The 18,774-nt window shown below is 39.4% G+C and overlaps 1 protein-coding gene across 2 annotated transcripts in view; it reads right to left on the reverse strand.

Annotated features, from left to right (window-relative positions):
- The window catches only part of PEPD (peptidase D), a 249,686-nt gene that overhangs the window by 170,898 nt on the left and 60,014 nt on the right, over positions 1 to 18,774 (reverse strand). For both annotated transcript variants that reach the window (XM_074211491.1, XM_074211492.1), the window contains one exon: positions 4,334 to 4,378. In XM_074211491.1, the coding sequence (XP_074067592.1) occupies positions 4,334 to 4,378 (45 nt within the window). The remainder of the gene's footprint in view (positions 1 to 4,333; positions 4,379 to 18,774) is intronic.

An 18,774-nucleotide genomic window follows, 5' to 3' on the forward strand; every position in this document is an offset into this window, starting at 1 on the left:
TACATAAGTAAATCAGAATGTAAGACAAAAATGTAATGTGAAATCTAAGGAAGGAGGAGATAGCATCTGAACTGAAATTCAATAGGCAATATGGGTGAAGGTGTGAATAAGCAAAGGGGAAAGACAGCAATCCACATTGACAGACAGGCTAAGACTGGGGGTCACAGGATCATAATTTTAGATTATGCACAGCTTGCAGCACAATATAATCTAGTCTCATTTTAACAATGAAGAAACTGAGTCCCAAAGAAGTAATATGACTAATCCAAAATCATATAGGCCATAAATGGCAGAGAGGGATTTAAAAACAGAATTCCAATGCTGCTGGTGAATGGAATGAGTGAAATCTGGAAAAATCTGTTAGTACCTAACTGCAGATGGCCTTGAATACCAGGCAAAGAAGTTACTTGTTGGGCAATAAGGAGTCACTAAATTTTTTGAGAGACAGTTACATGACTAGGGTTTGATATTAAGTTACTAAATCATTAGTGCTTTCTTTTTCTGCAAATGAGGGTGTTGAACTAAATGAGCATAAAGATTTCTTCCAGTCTGTACATTCCATGATTCTAAATTTGGGGAAAACGACAAAAAAGCAGGAAAACTGGGCCACTGAAAAGAATAAAAATCCACTCAAATTTGCCAGTTCTAGGGTCATCATAAGCCTGGCAGAGATTTATCTGTGGGACTTTTTAAATGTTCTCCCTTCACAAACTTGCCTCAGGGCCTTAATATCCGTTTAAGGAAGGCATGAATGGTGCTGCGATTGAAACAGTCGCAAGAGGATGATAAAGTATTTCTTAAATTGATCTTTAAGACTTAATGTGATATTGTGTTGAGCAAAGAAGTGTTAAAAAGAAAGGTCTCAAAGTCACGTCAAAAGACAAACAAGTTGGGCACCACCCATCTGAGGTCCAATCACCTCTCTTGTCGGAGGAAATCTCCCAGCATTTCCCTAGGTGCCCACTCTGAAACCTACCAGTGACTAACAGGACAAAACTGAAGACTAAAGCTATCCAAAGACAGGGATGGAAAAAGAAGAGCTCACTGGGTCCATTTATTGTGAGGAAAGAGGCACATGCATGTAAAGCAGAATCTAGGAATCAAGGTCTTATGAAAATGAGTTTTTTTTAAATTAGGTTTTTGCAAGTCAAATGGGGTTAAGTGGCTTGCCCAAGGCCACACAGCTAGGTAATTACTCAGTGTCTGAGGCTGGATTTAAACTCAGGTTCTCCTGACTCCAGGACCAGTACTCTATGCACTGCACCACCTAGCTGCCCCTATTTTCCCATCTTGCTCTAGCATTTTGTGATTCTAAATGAGTCCCTAAAATGCATTGAAGGTCAAGTTGAACCCCTAACAAAACCTGATTCATTACTTAGGAATATTTAGTCACTCTCTTCTTCTAGGTCAAGCAACAAATCACCAAGGCTATCAGATCTGATAAATTCTCCCCTACCATGCTCTGTCAGTACCTCAGGGTATGTTATGGACATGGGAAAAGCGGGTAGGTAGATATATACATCTTATCCAAGTGTATTATTATACTCCGAATTTTTAATTAATTTACTCAAAACAATTTCACTTCATTGAAATAAAATAACTCATTTTAAAACAAACTTGCTTAAAAATTCCAGAATTCTTTTAGCAATTTCTATCATTCTATGATTTTTCCAGGAGTACTGAAGTGACAATCAGAATACTGAGCTATTATTCAGTGAAAAAAGTGTCTCCTTCTATACCCCCCCAGAACAATTTAATCTTGCAAAACAAGAAAGAAGTTAAATTACAAAAGCAAAAATTCTGTTCTTATTAAGCCTTAACTTCATACTTGTACACATAGAATCAGCTCTGATCTCAGAATAGGCTTACATTAGAATTTACAGGAAATCACAAGGCATTTGCTCCAGATAATGGCGTATAATAAAACAGTCACCACAAGGAAATAGGTAACACTGGAAGGGTAAAGAACGTAAAAACGAAGCTTCTACTGCTCTAGGAAGCAGATCACCTAGGCTCCTTCTTGAGAAAATCTGAAATCTCAGTCCTCCCAGATTAGTACCTACACAGGTGTGCAGACAACTAACATGAGGAGGCCATATTGTAGAGCCCAATATATCAGCAGTGACTGCAGCTCTGTTATCTGAACTGTCACCTGGTTTCCCTTCCCCAACTTGACTGCAAAATGGTATCCACTGGCAAAACAGATGGGTGAGGCAGGAACTCTGAATTATCCAGGCCTCTGCAGAATAAGAGGCTCCGGTACTGGCATGGACAAGGAAAAAGCAGATAGGTGGAAATTACATCTTCTCCAACTGCTTAATTGATATTCTCAGAATAATTTCACTTTGTTCAATTAACAACTCTAAAAACAGTCAGTTTAAAACAAACTCTTAAATTCCAAGGTCTCAAGCAGCCAGGACCAGAGCCTCTTATTCTGAGGGTAAATTCATCAGAACCAGACTAATTTCTGTGGTCAGGAAATGTGCTATGGGCCTCCCATTTTGTGCATTCATATCAGGGGGTTTGTACTGTCAGAATCCAAGCCAGGCTTCTAAAACAACTAATAAGGAACAGAAACTATGACAGTGACAAAATTTTCTTGGGGCAGGGGGTGGTTCACCTCTTGCTCTATTTAAAGAAATACATGTCCTTCACTATAAATATACCCAACAATGCTATCAAGTCCTCAGGTCAATGAGTTATGCTGCTGCTCAGCTTCTTTCCTGCAGGAACATCTGCCTTCAAAAACTATAGCCGCATCCCCAACTCCCTCAGCTGCTTGAGGCACCTCCATACCAGGTGCCTGGCTGTGAGTATTCTTTTTAATGTCATTAGCTCACACAGTCATCTGCAGGACACCATTCACTTTGTGAAGCACACTTGGGCTTCATGGCCTCAAGTTTCCATGCCCCAGAGACCATGAGGAGATGAAACCTGATCCTATGCCTGAGATACACAGTAAGCAAGGTGAACAGGCAGCACAAACAGGTGCCACAATGCCCAGGCAGAGACAAATGATTTTTGGTTTGTCTATTTGGATTGTTCAGCCCTTCCCTTCTTCCTACCACTCTTTTGTACTGATGCTGAGACAACTGTGCTATCTCTTGGACAAAGTAGAGAAAACTTTAATTTATATTCTCCTTCGTGTTAACCCAGGGCAGCCAGTCCTAGAGAGGGTAAGATTGAGAAGACTGAAAATAAGCTTGGTCCACTAGTCAATAGAGGCTTTGATTGGAATTAATGAATGATTCACTTGGTAGGGAGATGGAGGAAGAAATGGGGGGAAGACTTCATTTGATAGTGAGAAGCAGAGTGGGGAAGGAATTTGCCCAAAGTCACACAGAGAATCAATAGCAGAGTTGGGAGCAGAGCCCAGGATTCCTCACTCCCAGTTCTGTACTGAGTGTTTAGGGTTTAAATGGAGCCAAGTACCTAGACACAATCACACTTTCTGAAGAGAGAGAAGAAATAAAACCAATAGGACACAGCGGTATCATTTGAATGCACTAATAAGTTGTAATTGACATCATGGGAAAGACAATTTCATATTGAGCCTCACTTCCTCCCATAATTAGGGAGAAACATCAACACTCACTCCATCCAGCATCACTCTCATTTCTGGGCAGGCAATTACGATGATTACAATGGATATCATTGAGAATTATTACAGTCACGAGAACAGCAAAGGACCCATGCTATTAAAACCTATCCCAAAGGAAGCTATAATGATGTGACATTTATAAAACTCTGCTGTTTGCAATGAGTGTCAAATCATTTCTCCTTCGGGTGCTCGTTTTCATAACATTAGGATATATTCTTATGAAGCAAAGTTCATCTTAGAGCCATGGGATTGAACTAGAAGTAAAGTTCACTTCTTTCTGAAGCATGACATAATACTTTATCTCTTAGGAGCAAGGGCATTGTTGATCTACCAGCACTGAGACAAGATATGGGTCCAGAGAACAGTTATGGCTCAGGGAGGGAATTTCAGGTGCCAGCAAAATCATTTCAAGGTTAAAGGTGGGGAAAAGAAATTGGGGATTTTTTTTTTAAAGAAAATTTTATTAAAGGACTCCAGTCACTCTTTTTCAGTAACCTTATTCACATTCACAGGATAAATTCCAACAAGAGGTGTTAAGTTCCCACTATTAGGGAACTGGACTTGGTTTGGAATGGGATGGCCATCCTGAACTCCTCTTCTCTTTAGGATATTCTCATTACTTTTGCTTCAGCTTAGGGACAGAACAAAATTGTCACGTGCCTCCCACACACTGATGATGAGGTCATCACAGTCACTTATGAAGAATAAAAAAATTAAAGAATGAACACTCACCATTCCACAATTTCTGGGTGAAGTATGGTGTTGTTGACTTTGAACCTGTCAAAAAAGAACAAAATGCATCAATTCAATTAACAAAGTTCCTAGGATGTGCAGAGACCTGGACTGGCTACTGAGAAGAGATTCAAAGACAATAAATAAAAAGCTCACAGTTCAGTGAAAGTGACAAACTGTAACACAAAGCAAAACACAGTAAGTGCATGAGAGATACAAAGTGTCTCCAAGTTTCCAATTTTCCATCTAACCTATTTTTAAAATATTATGACCAAAAAAAAGCTAAAAAAATAAAAACAAACCTTAGCCTTGTTCTCTGAACCAAAGAACTTCTATTCATGTATACAACAAACTAATCACCCACCGAACTATTAAACTCTTCCAGACATCCCCTCTGGAAAGCCCCTCCAGGGTCTCTGAATGCTTGCTATGAATGGCTCAGTGGGTATAGGAAAAACTCTTGCCAAACATTCACTAAAATTACGTTTGGTTTTCATTTCAAGAATATTAACTTTCTAGAAGCCAAAATGACTTAAGAGATTCCAAAATTACATCATGTGTGGCATATTCTTCCAATTACAGAACACATATCTAAGTGACTAACAGTACTTCATAGATTTAATTTTTAAAAAATTAAGCTAAGCATGATAACATTCCTGGGACAGATGAAGTGGAGGAGTCACTCAGAAAAGAGTGGATCTACAACAATCAATTTCAGAATCACCCCCACGCAGAGTCAGTAGGTGATATAAGCAATAAAAACTAACATTTCTCTATAACGCTGCAAAGTTTGTGAAGTTCTTTACATACATTGTCCCCTTTGAGCTTCATACTAACTCTTTGTTACTGCCTTCCTCATTTTACATTTCAGGAAATGGGCTCAAAGAATTAAGTAACCCTCTCACACTTACAGTAAGTTTCTGAGATATATGTAAACCCAGGTCTTTTCTGGCCTCAGGTCTAACACCCTTCTTTACTACCTTCAGTGGTTTCTAGACAGTGAGCTGTTTCCTTAGTGAAAGAGCCAGGATATGGGAATTATCCAGAGTGGAGAAGTCATCATGATGAATGTATGTTACAACTGAATAAAAAGGATTGGGGGGTTTTTTAGGCAAAAAAATGAAAAATGAAGGGGAAAAAAATAAATGCCTTCATAAAAGTCACCCATATTAAAAAAAAAAAGATCACATTTACTCCCTCTAAAAAGGTTCCTTTGCTTTAGTACTAAAAGGATGTGAGAAACACAACAACAAAGTTAGAAGCTTTACAAGACACATAATGCCAAGGAAAAAAAATACCTCAGAAATTAAAGTTGGCCAAGAAATGGCACAACATGAAGAAAAGGAAGCAAACAATGATTTGAAGAGCATTTTCAAAGCCAGATATGGCAAAGATGCCAGTCACAAAAGCTGCATAACCCAAAGTTCAGCTTATAAAAGGTGAAAGTCAGACACCAGGACACAGACACAGAGAACTGGTCATAGTGACAAACACTCATGAGCACAGGCAGGGAGCATGAGCACAGACACAACAATCCAATTTTCAGATTTTTCCTACTGAGCAGAATTGTTGTGGATGTTTATTGGTGTCTACTATGAAGAAAGAAATGAACTAGCCCTAAAGCAATTTAAGAGGTAATCATGGGATGTCAGGGGCCAGAAACAGGGCTGTGATGGGGAGAAAGGTTTTTGTATGACAATGGGAATATGCCAACACATATTGCATTTGTAATGATAAAATCAGGATAATGAAATTCAAAGTGTCCAGATCCTCCCCCATTAAGAAAAAAAAAACTGATAACATTTGAAAGTCAAAGACATGTTCTCAAAATATAAAAGAAAGGCAGACAGACAAAGGATACCAGGGAACACAGAGAAGAATAAACAGGTCACATGGAAGAGAGGAGAGCAGACGACATAAATCAAGAAGACAACCTAGCTTGTGTCTCATGTTTAGTCAAATGTCAGCTTGGCATTAGGGAAAGCAATGTCTTATATGGATTAAAAAAAAGTTCTAGTGCCTGCAAAGTTGGTAAATCTTGCTAAAGTGAGCTGGGCAGTTTCAAGAACTAGGGTACACAGCCTGGTCGGCCTGAAAGAAAAGGTCTAGGCTCTGACTAGTTCCAGAATAGTAGAAATTGAAAAGGAGGTGAAGACTTGAAAAGTAGTAAGAAGTCAGGCATAGTCAGTGGCATGATATCTCCTTAGCTCACTCCTTATAACTTCTTTTTTTAAATTAGGATTTTATGTTTTCCAATACTATACAATAAAGCAATTTAAGCAATTTAATAGTAGTTTCTACCTATCATTTTTTGTAAGGTTTGAATTGCACAATTTTTCCCCTACCCTCCCTTCCCTCCCCACCACTAACGGAAGGCTGTCTGATAATCTTCACAGTGTTTCCATGCTATACATTGATCAAAATTGGATGTGTTGAAAGAGAAATCATATACTTGAGGAGAAAATAAAATATTAGAGACAGCAAAATTATATAGTACATGAGACACCTTTTTTTAAAAATTGAAGGCAATAGACTTTGGTCTTTGTTTAAACTCCACAGTTCTTTCTCTGGATACAGATCATATTCTCTATCGCAGGTACTCTAAAATTGTTCCTGATTATTGCATTGATGGAATGAGCAAGTCTATTAAGGTTGATCATCACCCCCATGTTGCTATTAGGGTGTACAACGTTCTTCTGGTTCCGCTCATCTCACTCAACATCAGTTCATGCAAGTCTTTCCAGACTTCTCTGAATTCCCAACCCTCTTGGTTTCTAATAGAACAATAGTGTTCCATAATACACATACACCACAATTTGTTCAGCCATTCCCTCAGTAAGCTCCAGTGGCTTCCTATTACCTCCATGATCAAATAGTGAGTTCCTTTTTTGTCTTTTTATGTTTTCTTCCGCTTTATACATTTTCTTCCTGAGTCAAGCACATGATGCTCTCCATGGCTCAGCCATGGTGCTGGCTCTCCCTGTCTCTTTTTTTTTCTCTCTCTCTCTCTTGGTTTTTGCAAAGCAATGAGATTAAGTGACTAGCCCAAGGTCACACAAGAAGAGATCACATCTGAACTCAAGTCCTCCTGACTCCAAGATCAGTGCTTTATTCTCTGAACCATCTAGTTGCCCCTCTCATCTATTCTCTATGTAATTCTTAGTAGTTTCATTTGCCTGTTGCCTCCCCTACTACATTAGTGGCAGGGACTGTTTTTATCCTCAGCATCCCCAATATTTAACCCAGGGTTTGGCACTTGATTTATATATTATCTTGACACAAGACACTGGATACTCGATATGTAACAATCCTGTAAGGTCTGTATTGGGACTGTTTTTATCCTCAGCATCCCCAGTATTTAACCCAGGGTTTGGCACTTGATTTATATATTATCTTGACACAAGACACTGGATACTCGATATGTAACAATCCTGTAAGGTCTGTATTATACTCATATTACATCTGAGGAAAAAGACTCAGAAGAGTTAAATGACTTGTCCAAGTTCACACAGTTGAGGATTAGAAGATGTTGAAGAACAGACTCTATGTGTGGTTGAGGCGCAGGCATAAAGTCCAAGAGACTTCATGCACCAGTGCCAAAGGCAATACAAAACAGGGTTTAATGTGCCTACCAGGGAGGGGATCAGAAAACTAGCTTGCACTCTGGTTCCCACATTTACTAGCTTGGTAACTTGGCATTTTCCCTTCCAGAAGGGATTTATCCCATCTATAAAATGGATATACTAATACCTGTGCTAGGAATCTTATAGAGGTTTTGTGAAGCAAGTTTTCTGTATGTTATGAGATACTAGTTAAGTCTCAGTTATTATCAGTCTCATGTCATATGTTCTCAAAAATATATTCAAAGATTGTTTTTAAATTACCTAATTCTAAGTATTACTATAATATGTGCATTAACAAGGACTAGAAAGAACTAAGCATGGTCAAACTGGCCACTAAAATAAATAAAATTTGTTTCCCTATTACATTCTAATAATAATCAAGTCTTTCCTACATTTTAAAATTCACATCTTCATATATTTAATATTCTTGCAACTCTCAAATTCAGTAATTTCATTTAACTGATTATTGAAATGAAATTAATTTGTAACAAATTGTCTTCAAAAATGCAAGGTAATTTTAGCAAAAATAGCAAAAGATAAGAAACTTACTTATCCTGAATAACCATGGAAATGACTTGAGCCCTTGGTACCCCTTACTTCATTGACCCTAAAGTAGTAAGAGGTACTTTGGTACCTCTTTGGTAAAACTCAGGACTTCAAGGTCTCTGAAAATAAGCAAATCATAAATAATAAGGTAGACAATTCCTTAGTTTGGGCCCACCAAATCTGCAAGCATATATGAATATATAACTTCCTTCTCTATTGAAGAAAAGGTCCTCTCTATGAATCACTACCTCATCTCCAGTTAGCTCCAAATCTCTCTTTAGTATTCGTTTCTGTGAAAATGGGCCCATCTTTTCTCTTTAGTCTTTTCTTTCCTGTTTTCTCAAATGATATGTTACTTCAGTCACACTCATTGCTTTATGATCCCCAGCACACATCATATTCATTTCTTATCGCCATCCTTCTGATCATAACATTCAACCTGTTTGGAATGTCCTCTCCCTTTTCCACCTAAACAAATTTTAACCTTGTTTTCGAGTTCCAGTTTGAGCCCTGTGTTTTTCTCTTTATTTAGGAGCTTTCTCCTATTTTTCCCTTTCCTGCTAAAAGGGTCCTTTCCTTCCTCAAATACTGGAGCATCTTAGGATCTCTCTCTTGTTCCCATCACACTTTAAGCATACATAACATAGAGAACATGTCATCTTCCTCTTCCTCTTCATGAAATCCAAGTTCCTGATGGCCAATGACATAGTCATTTTTATCTTGGCCTCACCAGCATCTAACCAAAGGTTGTCAACAGTTTGTTGTCTTCCTTGATAATTTCAGACAATACTGCCTTTTCACCTCCCTGACTGAATTCACATAGCTTTCCAGAATCAGAATATTTGACTTACAGGGGACCTTAGTGATCACCTCATCCTCCAATCCCCTCTGGACAGGATAGAAGATGGGATCCCTCTCCCATCTCCCATCCTGTCCAGGCTCAATTCTACAGACAAGCCTGACACTCCTTCTACTTCCATAGTTCCTCTCTCTCTACTATCAACTAACCTGAAGACCGCCATGGCTTTCCCTGGCCACAAACTGCACAGCTGGCACAGTACCTTGACCAGAGGAGGTGTTTAATAAATACTGACTTCACTTGATTAATAGCAATGCCTATTTATATAGTGCTTTAATGTTTACAAAGACCAATCCCCTAAGGCAGCCCTAGATTATATGAGGGAACTGAGGCTCACAAGGCTAGGTGACTTGACCAAGGTCATGGTTAGATAACTGTCAATTAACTGTTAGATAACTGTTACAATTGGAGCCCAGGTCTCCTGGCTCTAGTTATTTCCAATACACTGTCTCTTAGTATTCATTTGTAGATTCATGCAAGATGCTTCAGTGAAGTGTGAGGGGTATATTCTCTATGACTAAAGCCACTGAACTACTTACCTCTGGAATTAAATTCACCTATGTATAATGCACTATGCTATTGATACAAAGATAAAAAAAAATGACCCAGTTCCTTCCCTTGAGGTTATATTCTAGAGGAGATCTGGGAAAAAGGAAGGCAGGAGTAAGACATGATGGAATTACTGACATTCAGGATAACATAGGGACCTCCCCATTAGCCCCAGATAGAATCCTATAGGTCCAAAAAGGGCACCAGGGGAGTCTTTATTCCCACCAGCTTCAGCATCAAATCTCTCATCCTTCAACTAGCAAATGCCTGCCTATGCCAACTAAGAGGAATTTTATGAAAAAGTCAGAGGTAGGTTTCTAATGAAACTTCTTTTAGGCATCTATAAACATACAACTAAGCAATGTCACCCTGCAGCAAATTCAGAGCAATACATTTAAGGACAGCCCTACTTCACAATGCCAAGGCAAAGGTGACTCTCCTAGACTTCCTTCAGGGACAAAACGCCTCCTCCTCCCAGCCTCAAAGAGGGACCAAACACAAGGGCAACTTGTTAAAACAGGCAATTAATCAACAGCTTGAGATCAGATGTGCTTCTGAAGAAGTTCAAAGGGGTTGAAAACCAAAAGAAAATAAGCAACATCATTAGGGGAGTGACAAGGCAGTTGGTGACAGAAGAAGCTAAGCTTCCCCAAAGGAGAAGGACACAATATTCATCTTGCTTAGGAAAACAGGCTATTATTATCCACAGCTGAACATTCCCAGAGAGAAAGGCCCAAGGAGGAGAGACAGATGGAAGTGGTTAAAGCAGAAGAGAGTCCTCAAGAACAAATTTCTACCCAGCTTATAGGAATCTGGGAGAAAAGCCAAGACCCCCTTTTTAAGGCTCATATTTGGTGTCCTACAACTAAGCTACCAGAAAGCAAGGGGAAGAGCATTGAAGACAATTCATCAAACAGTGTGCAAGAGCCTGAGAACAGAATAACCCACATCAGGTAGTTTTAATGAAAAGAGAGGGGTGGGTCACAGAGGAAGTTAACAATCAAAGAAAAAAAGGACTGAACCTGCCCAGTGAGCCAAAAGTACACCCCTGGACAAGCATATTTACTGTGGACACAGGAACTAGGACCTAAGGAATGCCAGGACTGATAAGCCCCCAAAACCAGCAAATGGGGGCAATGGGTCAGGCAGATGAGGAATATGAAGGAGAAGACTGGAAGCACAAAGTGATATAGCCAAGATGAGAGTTCTCTCTCTCTCTCTCTCTCTCTCTCTCTCTCTCTCTCTCTCTCTCTCTCTCTCTCTCTCTCACACACACACACACACACACACACACACACATATACACACACGGCAGAAAAAAAAGAGAAAAATCAATGAGGAGTTTGACCTGTGGGTGGGGGGAAGAAATACATACCTACACAACAAAGATGACCAAGTCCTTCATAGCATTAACTGCTGTGGAACTCTGACTATCTAAGTGGGCATTTTCAATACTGATGACGGTAAATACAGACCTTGTCCAGGTCACTAGCATGTATTCCTACCATGAACCTTTGTTAAGCACAAGACCATACCCAAATAATAAAGTGCCACTCTGAGACAGAGCAAGCAAAAGGAACCTAGCCCCCAAACTAGCCAGGAGCATCCTAGATAATGAAAAGTTTGTTTCCATTCACATGGTGAAACTATTTTTATGGAGTACATTTCCTGGAAGCTCCAATTTTTTTAAATGAAAATAACCTAAATGGTGTTTCAGTATCATTAAGTGAACTTTGCAATTTAATGTATTCTAATGAATTGATAATCAGTTAAACATTTACAAAGCACCTATTATATGTTGAACTACTGTGCTAAGAGCTAGGGAACAAGGAAAAAAAAAAACAACAAACAGTTCCTGCCTTCAAGGAGCTCACAATCCAATGGGAGTGGCAACATGCAACAAACTATGGACTAACAAGCTCTACATAGGATAAAGTGGAAAATACACCACAGAAGGGAGATGCTAGAATTAAGGGGGCTTGGGATAGGCATCTGGCAGATGGAAAGCATGGCATCAAGGAGATGAAAATGAGAAAGGGGAATTCCAGACCAGGGACAGCCAGGAGAGTGAGGGTCTCAACTGAGGAGGAGCAAGGAGGCCACTGTCATTGTAGTGTGGTACATGGGAGTTAGGGAGTTGAGTGGAAGGCTTAAGAAGACTGAAAGGGGGAAAAAACAGGTTTTGATGGGGTTTGAGCACGAAAGAGAGGATGCTATGTTCGATCCCTCTGGAGCTTAATGAATGGGAAGGCAGAGTGTGTCACAGTCAAAAGTGCCCTTTGGAAGGCCATCTGGACATCTGTGTGAAGGATGGATTGAAATGGGGAGGACTTAAGGCAGGTAGACCCAGCAATGGGCTTTTTCAATGGTCTAAGTGGGAGGTTTTTAACCTGTGAATGAAAGGAAGAGAAGGGGGCATATGCAAGAGATGTTATGAAGTATTTATATCATTTTTCAGCAGAAGTCTTTTTCAATAAAACTCATACATTCAATTGCTAATCTTCCCCCAACCCACCTCCTTGTTTTTCCCCCTAAAATATCATTTTGGTTCACTGAGTGTATGACAGGGAGGAGGTCAAACCTGAGATACTAGGATCAGGACAACCTTCCATGAAGATGGAATAAAACGAATGTGGGAGTCTCAATGGGGGCCCATGTACCTTAGTTCAATCTGAGAAGAGTCCTTTGAAGTTGATGACTCTAAGGAATGCAGTGTTTCTGATGTCAGTCCCCTTCCCCTAAACAAGGATTAGGGAAAATGCTGAGACCTAAATCTGGCAGTGAAACAGAGAAGTCTCAGAGGGTGAAGAAATGAGATACAGCATACAAAAAGGTCTTAACTATCCAGGAGACCAAGATCCAGAAGAAGTAATGCCAGTCAGCTCCCAACAAATATTTATTAAATGCTTCCAAAATGCCAGAAACTTTCATAAGCACTGGAGAACATTTAAGTCAGAAATGAAGAGTATGGGTTTGAATCTTGGTTCAGTCTAAATAGCTTTGGTCAAGTCCTTGAAATCCATTGTGCCTCAGTTTCCTCATCAGTAATGGGATGAGGAAGACGCACAGTTGTGAACTCCTAATCCTTCCTCCCTTTCTATCTCTAAATTTTATGACTACTCTCTACTTTCCATGCCACATCAAGAAGGAAGACAATAAATAGGTAAGGGATAAAGGGAGGTGTTCCCTTTGAGCCAGGCAAGCTTGCCATTCTAAGCCAAGGTTCAGCTGGTGGCTACATTCATGGCACCTGCATCTTCTATAGGATCATACCCCTCAGTGAAAATTGAAGGGGAAAAGTTGCAGGTTATAAAATAAACCCTCATAAATCCTCAACTTTTCTATATATATATATATGTCTGGCAAGAAACAGCAGGAAGAGCTAGAAAGAGAAATCCCATTCAAAGTAACCTCAGACAATATAAAATACCTGGGAGTCTATTTGCCAAGACTCAGAATTTTTTTGAAAACAATTATAAAGCACTTCTCACACAAATTAAATCAGATTTAAATAACTGGGCAAATATCAACTGCTCATGGATAGGGAGAGTTAATATAATAAAAATGACAATTCTACCAAAACTAAACTATCTGTTTAGTGCCCTACCAATCAAAATTCCAAAAAATTACTTTAATGAGTTAGAAAAAATTGTAAGTAAATTCATATGGAGAAATAAAAAGTCAAGAATTGCCAGGAGCTTAATGAAAAAAAGTGCAAAAGAAGGTGGCTTAGCCCTACCTGATCTAAAATTATATTATAAAGCATCAGTCATCAAAACTGTTTGGTATTGGCTAAGAAATAGAGTGGTGGACCAGTGGAATAGACTAGGTGTAAAAGCAGGAGATGATTAGAGTAATCTGCTGTTTGATAAACCCAAAGAGTCTAGCCATTGATATAAAAACTCCCCCTTTGATAAAAATTGCTGGGATAATTGGAAGTTAGTATGGAAAAAATTTAGATTAGACCAACACCTCACACCCTTTGCCAAGATAAGATCCAAATGGTCACAGGACATAGACATAAAAAACAATACTATAAGCAAATTAGAAGATCAAAGGACTAGTCTACCTGTCAGATCTATGGAAAGGGGAGCAGTTTATGACTAAGGAAGAGTTGGAGAGTATCGCCAAAAACCAATTAGATGATTTCAATTACATTAAATTAAAAAGCTTTTGCACAGATAAAACCACTGTAACCAAGATCAAAAGAAATGTAGTAAATTGGGAAACAATCTTTACAACTAATGATTCTGACAAAGGACTCATTTCTAAAATATACAGAGAACTGAGTCATATTTTTAAAACAAAAAGCCATTCCCCAATTGACAAATGGTCAAAGGATATGCAAAGGCAATTTACAGATGAGGAGATCAAAGCAATCCATAGCCATATAAAAAAAATGCTCTAAATCATTAATTATTAGAGAAATGCAAATTAAAGCTTCTCTGAGGTACCACCTCACATCTCTCAGATTGGCCAATATGACCAGGAAGGATAATGATCATTGTTGGAAGAGTTGTGGGAAATCTGAGACACTATCACACTGTTGGTGGAGCTATGAACTAATCCAACCCTTCTGGAGAGCTATTTGGAACTATGCCCAAAGGGCAACAAAAATGTGTATACTCTTTGACCCAGCAATACCAGTACTGGGTCTATATCCTGAAGAGATGATGAAAAAGGGTAAAAACATTACTTGTACAAAAATATTTATAGCAGCCCTGTTTGTGGTGGCAAAGAATTGGAAATCAAGTAAATGTCCTTCAATTGGGGAATGGCTTAGCAAACTGTGGTATATGTATGTCATGGAACACTATTGTTCTGTTAGAAACCAGGAGGGATGGGAATTCTGTGAAGCCTGGAGGGATTTGCATAAACTGATGCTGAGTGAGATGAGCAGAACCAGAAAAACACTGTATACCCTAACAGCAACATGGGAGTGATATTCAACCTTGAAGGACTCGCTCATTCCATAAGTGCAACAATCGGGAACAATTTTGGGCTGTCTGCAAAAGGAGAGTGCCATCTGTATCCAGATAAGGAGCTGTGGAGTTTGAACAAAGTGCAAGGACTATTTCCTTTAATTTAGAAAAAAAACAGATATCTTATTGTCCGATCTTGTTACCTCTTAGAGTTCTCTTCTTTAAGAATAGGATTCTCTCTCATCACACCCAATTTGGATCAAAGTACAACATGGAAACAAAGACTGACAGATTGCTTTCCGTGGGGGGGGGGGGGGGGGGGGGGAGCAAGATTGGGGGGAAAATTGTAAAACTCAAATAATATCTTTAATAAAAATAAATTTAAAAAAATTGAAGGGGAGTCTCAGGAACATAAGTTTCAGGGGATCAGTAGAGAAGGTGGGAGAAAACACAGGAGGCCATCTCAGCCCTCCAGCAAAAAAGACCTTTTCCCTCTGCCTGACGTCAAAACATCCATTCTTTTTGCAGAGATGCTAGGGAAGAAGCTGGCATGAGTCACTGCAAGCAGATTCTTTTTAGATACAAATGAGATCCTAGGGAAACAACAACTTCAGGGGGCTCAAAGCTACCACTCTGTGCTTGTGCTGGGAGGGTTGGTGCTTTCAGGCCAGGGTTGGGGAGGTGAGAGGCAGGCTTCTTGCAGCCCATATTCAGATCTTTCTCAAAGGATAGGCCAGCTTAGAAGCCTGTACATGGGTTATGTGTGCACATTTCCTCCATCACCAATAAGCCAGACCAAGTAAAAATAACAAGCTGAGAAGAGAAGCAGGCAAGCTTGAATGCCAAGCAGGCTTCCTGAGCTGGCATATCAATGAATTGGGTTAATCAGGAAGAAGTGAAGAGACACACAAACTGCATTAGGGAAATTCCCAGGAGGAAACTGGAGATTTGTAAGATGAAAAGAAGCGAGTGTGATATTCACTTCTCCCCCGCTCCAATCTTTTTTATCATTGGGAGAAAGTGATACATATTTATGAGCTCATAATCCTTCCTAATCATCCCTACATCACACACAAGGCACATAAATTCACACAGCTCATACTTATAAATAATTATAAGTTTTTTTCTGTCACTAGCTTACTTCACCAAAAATATTGCTTATGACATGACCACTCGTATGTATGAGGGTAGGCTTTGGTGTAGGTATGGGATGTTACATTATCATCTTCGCTAAAGGCCAGTGGTGATGCAGTCCCATCACTAGTAGGACACCCTTAGTTTGCCTTCTATGGCTGAAGGCCTCATTAGTAGCAAGTCAAATTGATAAACCAATGTGAAGGCCCCAATCTGATTCCAAAACCATAGTCAATATTACCCATAATCTTGCATCCTCCTTCATTCTAATTGTAACCTTGTCTTCTTTTAAATCCTAACTAAAATTTTAGCCCCTCTGAATTTCAGCCTTCCCGCCTTTTAATTAGTTCCTGTTTCTCCTGTATCTAGCCTGTTGTATATATTTCTCTACATGTTGTCAGGGGGGGGTTATTCTTTTGCCTCCTTTTGATCCATCCCCATTTTGATTGACTGTACCCAGCCTAATCAGAAATCAGGCAACAAGCAGGAGAGAGTAGCAGTTCCTGAAGAGCAAACAAGTGCAGGTGACAACCCTGGTCTAATAGCTTGCCCTTGGTCATCAGGTCAAAAACACATTGGTGGAAGCCTTGGAGTAGAAAAGATTGGGTATTACCTATCTTCTGAGCTATTCCAGGTAGTTGATACCACCTGTACTGGTTCTCCATCTAGGAAAGGGAGGAAGATGAAACTTCTGACCCATCACAAGAGAAACCTACACTGGAAGCCCTTGGAGGCTGCTGAAGTTATAATCAGAGGTGACCTTTACACAAGAAAAAGCTTATGTCCCAACTTCAGTAAGGGTCCATTCTAACATAGGATAGTTAGACTATACACATTCATTAAGTGTAGTACCTTAACTGAACTCCTAACAGGGCTGTTCAATGGTTAACACACATGCACACAGACTCATTTCAGTAACTCAGAAACCACTGTTAGTCTGCCTCAGGGCTGAGATTGTTATCATCCAAGAACATATTTAAATATTTTGTTTTTCCGGAATAAGAGATCTACACAGATCATGAAGGGTGAATGAATGCCTCCCTCCCAGGAGTCACACACAGACAGGCTCCAGGAAAGAACAGGAGGAAGGCCAGAGAGCTACAGTATGATTCTTTTGGAATCCCCTCCTGCTTAGAAGAACATCAAATGGCAGGAATTAAGTCCAATGTATAAATCTGGATACCGAACATAAGTGTAGAACATCAGATCACAAACTAAGCCAACCATTAAGGTGGCAGGGAAGAAGGAAAGATTCTTCCTTCAAGATCTTAGAATCAAGCTATCTCCCTAGCCTACCACCACTATCACCTCCATCTAGATACTACTGGGAGAGAAGTCTTATATAAGACCAGTTATTTGTACATTCTCCCCCCTCTACCCACTACCACCACCACTTCCTCCACTGTTTCCCCCCTTAATCTAGAAGGCCAGTAAATGAAAGAGGGGAAATCATTAACTGTTGTTTGTGTACAGCTTGGTCTATACTGAAAGCTTTTTCTATGTCCTGTACTCTCCTCCTTCCTCTTGGTATATAATAAATTGTCCCACACTGCACAGATATTCAATAAATCTTGAACTATGGAAAACACTTATTCACACAGTCCTGACCCCCAAGTCCTATAATGGAAACTTGGCTTCAGGTACTATCAGCCATCCAGTAAGGATTTCTTAAGATCCTGCTTTATTTAAAAGATTGAATTTGTCACCATGGGGGGAAGGAAAAGATAGGGGAGAATAAGATCCTTGCCTTCCAAAAGTTTCCAATCTAGTTAAGGACAAAAAATTAAGGAATTTAAGACTAATATAAATGCTATATGGAATTAGGAAAGTTGTTCAGGAACAGTGGTCTAGACTGGATGTCTTAATTTACTTTATACCCATCCTCTCCTCAATTCTTCAAATCTAGTTTCCAGCTCTACCTGGCTCTAGAATTACTCTCTCAACTGAATTTCAGTGACCTCTTACTTCTTGCACTGAATGGCTCTTTATTGGTCCTGGCTCATTTTGACCTCTCTTCAGGTTTTGATACTTTTGACTCTCTTTAATTCTTTCTTGTATACGACTTTACTGTATTCTGTACTGTATTGGTTCTTCTACTAGCTTTATGACCACTCCCTGATTCCTTTGCTTAGCTGCCTTCTCAATTTTCTTTTATCCTTTAAAGTTACAGTGATTCAATCTTAGCTTTCTGCAATTCTCTACCCACTCTTTTCCTCAGTGAGATCATAAACTTTGACCCTTGCCACTAAACAAATGATTCTAAAACATAGATCTCCTGTGTGCATTTAGCTCCAACCAACCTTTGCAGATCTAGCACTCACAGCTTTCCACTCCTAACTTCTCTTTAATCACTCTGAATATGATCCTGTTCTCCTGCTTCTATGATCCTATTCATTCTGTTTCCTTTGCCTGATATTGATGACCAGAGTAGCTCCCCAACTGCTCAATGACATTTGTTAAATGAAATAAAAAAGAAGAGATTGAGGAGGGTTGAGGTCTACTTCCTGAAGGTGAGATTTGAGTTTGGACTTAATGGATATGTCTAAGTATTTGAGAAGTACCATGAGCAGAGAAATGGTGATGAGAATGTATAATGCATGCAGAGAAACAGAAAATGTCTAAAGAGGAGTAATACGAAATTCACATGGTTCTGTAAGGTGAAGCTTTTCTATGGGCCTTGAATATCAGACTGAAGAATATCAGACTATCTAGCAAGCAACAGGGAGTCACTTAATGTCTGTAAGCAGAGAAACAATAGGAACAACATAATGCAAAGAGAAGATACTGGCAAAGTATATAGGCTCTCAG

This window comes from Macrotis lagotis, chromosome 1 (genome assembly GCF_037893015.1).
Source record: "Macrotis lagotis isolate mMagLag1 chromosome 1, bilby.v1.9.chrom.fasta, whole genome shotgun sequence".
NCBI lineage: Eukaryota > Metazoa > Chordata > Mammalia > Peramelemorphia > Peramelidae > Macrotis > Macrotis lagotis.